This window comes from Limulus polyphemus, unplaced genomic scaffold, assembly GCF_000517525.1.
Source record: "Limulus polyphemus unplaced genomic scaffold, Limulus_polyphemus-2.1.2 Scaffold77, whole genome shotgun sequence".
NCBI lineage: Eukaryota > Metazoa > Arthropoda > Merostomata > Xiphosura > Limulidae > Limulus > Limulus polyphemus.
In genome coordinates this window covers 939,571-947,224 of record NW_013665687.1, presented here as the reverse complement: position 1 = coordinate 947,224, position 7,654 = coordinate 939,571, and the positions used below count along the sequence as shown (strand labels likewise).

Below are 7,654 nucleotides of genomic sequence, written 5' to 3'. Positions count from 1 at the left end.
GAACCTTGCAGAATAATGATTGAAACTGGTTCTATAGCTACAATTATTCGGCCCGATTTGTTAAAGAAAATTGCCTCCAGAGACGACGAAATAAGAAGGAGTGATGTGAACAGCAAGTCGACGTAAACTTCCAGCAAAAATAGACGTTGGAAGTTATACTTATTGTAGGAAGTTTTTCCATATCTCATGGTGTGTGGGTAATTGATACCGAAGAGTGCATATTCGGAACTACTTCATACAGACACAGGAATGCGAAGCTAGGCTAACTTGAAGTAGCTTCACAGTTTAAAACCAGGAAATTCCTGTGTACTCCTTGAAAATTACAACACCGGTAGTTGAACTTCCAGTGACAACAAGGAGGGCAGTCATTGTATCATCGAGAAGTGAAATACTCATACCAGGGCTTATTACAAATACATTAACATTTAGTGAAAGGTGCATAGTGGATCCAAAATTACTGGATTTCGTGTATCTAAAGAACAAATATGTCATACATGGTATTATCCAGTAAATGCTTAAATCATTTAGTGATAGAATGAAAAGTCGCTATAATATTAATGCTGGTAAGACTGGAATCCATCAAAGTGACATGGTATGACTTTATATTTCCTACCGCAAAAAGGGATGAACTCCAAAGTTGATCAGGTGTTGCTAAAGGCCACATGTTCTGCTGAAAAAATCAATAATGTAGTTTTCAGAATCCAGAGAGTCAGGCGATCCAAGCTAATGATCATCCATCATGATTGTCTTTGGAAGTACGTCAGTAAGAGAATGGCTAACTGGGTTACTCCAGAGAAAAATTTGTTAGCAGAAAGTCAATCTGTTGAGGATCTCAGGGTTTCTGTTGAGAGCACTTTCAAAGGATCATCAAGGATAAAGCTGCCAGTGGATTCACTCGATCAACTGCCTAGGAAGAATCCCAAATGACAAGATAACAAGTGATGATAAGGGACAAGAGGGCATCCCATGAGCCTCGGAAGAGGAAACCACTTGATGAATTAACAGTTTAGTGTAGTATCTTATTTTTATATTGGGATTGTTCAAGGGACTTCACAATCCATGAAGGGGGCAGTATTGTAAACTATATCTCGAATGTTTTAATATAATGTTTGCTAGAGGTAGCTACTAATCATGATAATGGTGTTATAATCGAGAAACTTCGACTTATATCTTGATTGGTACATTACTTACAAATAGGAAGAGCTCCCCCCCCCCAAAAAAAGCAAAAATCAGCACGTGATAATAAGGGACAAGAGGTTACCCCATGGGCCTCGGAAGAGGAAACCACCAAAAGGAGTTAGTGAATGGACAGTTTAGTGTGGTGTTTTATTCTTCTATTAGGATTGTTCAAGAAAGTCCACAATCCAGGAAGTGGGTAATGTTGTAAACTTTATTTTCAATGTTTTGACATAGATGATTTCTAGAGGGAGCTTACAGTCGTGATGATGATGTAATAATAAGAAAACGTTGAATACTGTTTAGTTATAAATACAAGAAATGAGTAATAAAGGAGCAGTTACTTCAGTTAAAGATAAAGTGACGTATTCAGATCGGAGAAACCAAGTAACTGTTAATCGAGAGAAGATTGACCGAGGTAAACATATTAAGTAAGATTAAGTATTTCTCGAGCTAATCATACGTTAGTCAGGCTTGTTGTCAATGAAGGAAATTTCTATTAAACCTCGGCATGGCCAGGTGGTTAAGGCGCTCGACTCGCAATCTGAGGGTCGTGGGTTCGAATCCCCGTCACATCAAACATGCTCGCCCTTTCAGCCGTGGGGGCGTTATAATGTGACGGTCAATCCCACTATTCGTTGGTAAAAGAGTAGCCCAAGAGTTGGCGGTGGGTGGTGATGACTAGCTGCCTTCCCTCTAGTCTTACACTGCTAAATTAGGGACGGCTAGCGCAGATAGCTCTCGTGTAGCTTTGCGCGAAATTCAAAAAACAAACAAACAAACAAACTATTAAACCTTTTTAGTTTGTTTGGTATTAAGCACAAAGATACACAAAGGGTTATCTGTGCTCTGCCCACCACGGGTATCGAAACCCGGTTTCTAGCAGTATAAGTCCGCAGACATACTCTATTAATGTATTAGACCTACAACTTGCGTGAAAGTGGACGTAGCCTACAACAAATGCTATTGAAAAAATCGATTAATTCGTTATCATTATGTGAACTGGACTTGGCATAATTTTTACCAAATAATCCAAACTATCTCACGCAAAGACAGAATATATTACCACACTGTATAAAATTTATGCTTAATATTTTAATACTAAATAAAATGTATCTTCAAAACAATTACAGATATTTTCTTTTTGTTTTGTTTTGCGATTTTAAACAAACCGAATATTTACACTTTGAAATTAACGCTGACGTTTTAAATATTTAAACCATTCGCTTAGAAAAAAAATCTCGTACGTTAAGCTACTAATGTTTTTATGCAGTTCGAAACAACAGCGTCTGTTCAAAACAGTTATGATGTTGCTGGCTGTTGTTTCACATTAAAATACTTTTATAATATATATCACTATGCATTGTTTACTGTTTAGTTTATTTTCAAATGAAAGATGTATTTATTGTGTAAGAAACTGCGTTCCATTCTGCTCCTGATTTTAGGATACCGTTCGTCACTAATATATACCCACAAAAATAGTGGTTAATGTATTAATACGCACTTAGGCTGTGAGTAGTACGACAACACTTTAATTATCGTAAAAAATACTCTCACAAGTACAAACCCTTTTGTCAACGTAAAATAAAGTCTAACAACATAGATTAATTTCCCACACTCAAACAATAAAATTAGAACCTGTATTAGGTGAAAGTTAGTTTCCAAAGAAACGATGAAATTAGCACAGGGGAACTATTTACACAGTAGCTATTTTCATGTTATAATGTTAATTTGCTGAAGGTCAGAGAAATAGATTGCCTTCGTACACACAAATTATCTGTAATTTTCTTATTTATGTAAGAAGCTAATTTTGTAAACAGTACACAAAGTAAATAAGTAGTTTTTAAGATAACTTTTATACTGTTTATCAATGTATAAAGTAAATTATATGTATAGTTTCTGTAGTGGTAATCACATAATTTGAGGTTTAATTTTGAGTTATTAGCGAAGCACGTGATTCAGTGTGTTCTGTACATCGAAAACAAATGACGCAACACTTGTAAATTTAATATTTTTCTTATAATATCAAAAATAATCAAACAAATAAATATCTATAAAATAGATTTTATTTATAGCCAAAAATAATATACCAAAAAACTGACACCTCCCAGAGGAGGTATCCCACAATTTTATCAAAGGTTTTAATGATATTTATATTAACGGCTTATCGTTACAATAATTAACTTTTCTGGTTAATATGAAATATGATGTCTTATTATATTCCAAAGATCAAATTATCCGTTGATTGAAGAAGAAATAATAATTTGAAATACTAGATGTTGTGAAATAAACACAATTCAAAGGTTGCAAAAAGAATTTTACAACTGTACAACGTATACCACAAAAATGTGAATATATAAGAAATGAATAAGTCTATTTACAAATCAAAGGAAGCAAAAAAGAAAAGCTAACAAGAATAAATGTGATGAAGAAACGATGTGAACCTTTATTATTTAATTCTACATATTCTTATATTTTAGCTGTTTTAACATTTTGAAAAAAAATGAAACAAACAAAAACAACCACAAAAAACATGACACCTGTTGGAAGAAATGGGAGGGCGTAAAAATTACTGCCTATTGATCCAAATATATATTGTAACGCTAAAAACCGAGTTTCGTTACCCGTGGTCAGCACAGATAACCCATTGTGTAGTTTCGTGCTTAACTACAAACAAACACATCTAATATTCTGTACTGACTTGCTGTTCCTGATAATTTAACAGTTTGCCGCTACATTTGTTTCTTGTTTATCTCAAAGTATAACATGACGATGAAGCTGTCAGAGTCCAGATTAAACTAGGGAACTGCAAGCACTCCTGATTTTCAGGGGGAAAGCATGAATGACATGTATGATCTGAGCGTTACATGTGTCAAACAAACGCCATTTTGTCAACAACAATAACAAAAAAAAAATCACACACTTTAAAACCCCCTTAGATATATATTTCGCAATAAAACGTTTTTATTGGAATTGGATGATTATTTCGCGTGATTAAAAGTAAAAAATAAATAAACCATAATTGTAAGCAAATGTAATATCCAAACTGGCGTGTCTAAAATAAGTACAAGCAGTATTTTTCTGTAAAGTAAATGCAATCTGGGTAGTGTAAAGTACAGAAGCTAATATGAATAGTTATATCACAGATGCATGTAATTTATAACGATGAAAATTATCCGCTCATCTAAAACACATGTTCCGCACTACAGCCTCTGATATTTATATTGTTTATTCCGTTGGCGGCACCCGAACATTGGTATAAAGTAACTTATCTAAGATGGTAAATAAATGCAAGTTTTATATACCACGGATGATTGTGTCTGGCCGGTAGAAAACATAGAGCGAAAATATTGTTAACCGGTAAGGCAAAAATATCGCTATGAAAAAATTGTCTGAAATTATTTAACCGGTAAGCAGAGGTTTTAGGTTTTTCGCTGCTTCTGTCAAAAAGATATTCTAGATTTTCGATCTAATCTTTATTTATATTCTACGGTCAGTATAAATCTTACTAACTGGATAAACACCATCAATGCAAAAAATGGGGATCTAGCAGATGATGAGTTACGTTCCTGAGCAGACTGTAAAGGCTTATCTTCATGGTCATTTTCGTTTCCGTCGGAGGGTTGATATATTACTACATCCATATCTTCAAAATTGTTAACCATACCCATATTGGGACTAGATTTACTTTCAGGCTCTTCTGTTGTGTGTTTTGGATCAATGTTTCGGACTTCATCTTTTCCGCGGAAAGGTCGAGTGCCAGACGTCGACGAAGCTTTGCAATCAAACCACCAAACGGACGTGGATCGAGGGTAGGATGGATTTCCACTATCAACCTGTCAAGGAAATAAAAAATTGCATTCATTTATTTAAAAAAATTTCTTTTTTCGTACTTATGAAACAATGTTATGTAAATAATGATGATCACATATAAAATAATGAAATTTTCTTACAGATAATCTGCGACTATATTATTTAAAGTTGTTCATGAGTTATGCAGAGATCATAGAGATCAGAATTCCTTCACATTTGACAGACTGCACAGAAGGGCGTGCGCCCAGCATGGACAATGAAAGAAAATAAGAATGTTTAGGTCGAAAAATTAAATAGAACTAAAAGAAAAAAAACAAAAAAAAACAACGAAACAAAAACAATGTAATCACTGACATTACAATCAGATATACATTTTTGCGTTGTATTTTACGTCTTGGTTCGAAACACCTTAGATTTTCTTGTTAAAGCGTATTAACAGAAGGATTCATTTGAACAAGTTTTTCATGGGACACTGACATTATTTCCTTGATAAGATAATTTAAGTATCTAATCTCTGTGTGTGTGTGCTTGCCACTTTCGATTACAAAAGTACAAGATAGTTTTTGATCTTGGAATATACATTTTATCAAATTGTTATAGTGCTGCTTTATAGTACTTTTTGTTTTCGGAAGATACCGCCACCACGTCGGAATAAACTAACAACGCCTTTCACAGAAAAAGACGATAATACTATGTCTTACGTTTCTAATGGAATATTTATTTTTTTTCTCTGTCAAATATAAGTCTATACATCTAGTCACTATGTTGACATAAGATGACAAGAAAGAAACGAAAAGAGAATCATTGAAAGCAAGTTTCAAACGGAATGATGCAATTAAGTTATATCTTTAGCTCGATATATTATGTTAAAATGATGTTTCCCATGCTGTAGCGAAAATATTATATTAGCATATAAAAGTGCCTTCATTTCAGAGAAGGTTATCAAAAGGTGAATAGAAATGGAAATGAATTTTCAACAACTTTAGATATGTTTGATTTTTATACTAAAAGCAGTTGAGAGAAAACAAAAAAGAACCCCAGAAGCTCTGTTAACTTATACAAAGCATATATACTTACAGTAAATGTTCGGTCGTTAAAACGATAATAGTTGTTCCCTTTGAAAAAGTACGTCCTGTTATTCTGCCATTTAAAGACGCCATCAATATTATTAGGAATACCTTCCCAATTGCTGATTGGTCGAGGATACCGATCACTGACTGGTGGGTCGCTACGACTGTCGAATCGCCAGTACTGTTTGCCTGTAAGGTTGAAATTATTGAAATTAATCACGACAGTCCTAACAGTTTTAACAAGAAAAATCAACAAACATAGTTTAAACTCCCGAAGTTCCTACATCAAAGGTAGCTACGGTCAATAAAATTTACAATAATATTCATAGGATGTCATAACAGTTTAAATTATTATCAATAGCATGACTTTTCAAGACCAATAGTAACAGTCACTAAAAAATTCATTTAATGCTAATATATTCAGTTACAGAGGCGTCGGAATCGGGAGTGCTGTAGCACTCCCACATTTACAAATTTGATTTATATAGCAACTGTAAATTATATTATTATATTAATTTCCTGGGGCATGCCCCCAGACCTTCCTAGACTGAACTGCCTTTGGCAGCACGGGAGCTGCTTTTAGCACTTCCTTATAGTTTCAATATCTCATTGTAAAATCTGCATGTCTAATCAATCACCTCTACTTTGCAACCCCTTCCTGCACCACTGAATTATCAATATGAATAATAACAGTCACTATAATTAATAATGATATACTCAAGTCAAGAATATAACAATTAGTTATAGTGAAATTAACACAAATAATATTACCGATGCAACTTATCCCACATGGGTTATATCTGGCTTATCAAACTTTGTACGTTAAACAAGAGTAGTCAATAATTACGATATGTTAAATAAATGATGGTAATACTCAAGAAAGTTATGAATTAAGCCTAAAAAACAAAGACAAAATTAAAAAGTAGATAAATAGATATGAAGTATATTTTCTTAAGCTAGGTGTTTCCAAATTAAACTGTAAAATGGTTTTTACAAACATGTCGAACAAAATTTTAGAAAAAAAAAATTGGAACGGTCGGAAAACTAGAAACACATTTTTTTAGGCCTTAGATAAGGACCAATCGTAATACGTATTATTATATTCATTAGTTTTCTTCCGGTATAGTCAATTAGAATAATTCTGATTTTCAAATTGGTGTATTTGCGACATAGTTAAGTAAAGCCAATCATTACTTTGTCTTTCGAATTTATTTTATTTATTTTTACATGCCAAATTCAAGTTCTCAATGAGAAGACAGTCCTTGCAAAACGGTTGTAGTGAAACCGATACTGTACAAATGCTATGTTATAGGTTTCGATCTCGAGTTTTGATTTCTTCAAGAAAATATCCATGTTTACAGAGCATTGTAATAGTCTTAAAACATTTACATATTTCAGCTTCTCTGTAATACACTTTTCAAAATGCGACTGATGTTTTCCACAACATATTTTATGTACAAAAACAGCGTAAATGAACTTGAACACCAGTTGTTTTAGGAATTTGTTTCGAACTGTTGTATTTTATGTAGTAGGTAGTAAATGTTAGAGAACTAATACGCCTCACAAATTTTTAGTCAGAAACACACTCGAAATGT

The 7,654-nt window shown here is 33.5% G+C and overlaps 1 protein-coding gene across 1 annotated transcript in view; it reads right to left on the bottom strand.

The window, feature by feature from the left end:
- Positions 1–3,224: 3,224 nt before the first annotated feature.
- Positions 3,225–7,654, bottom strand: part of LOC106467071 (matrix metalloproteinase-16-like) — a 21,913-nt gene continuing 17,483 nt past the window's right edge. Inside the window, exons 10-11 of the mRNA XM_022395941.1 lie at positions 6,067–6,248; positions 3,225–5,012 (exon numbers count right to left, since the gene is read on the bottom strand). Coding sequence (XP_022251649.1) covers positions 4,653–5,012; positions 6,067–6,248 — 542 coding nt within the window. The 3' untranslated portion in view covers positions 3,225–4,652. The remainder of the gene's footprint in view (positions 5,013–6,066; positions 6,249–7,654) is intronic.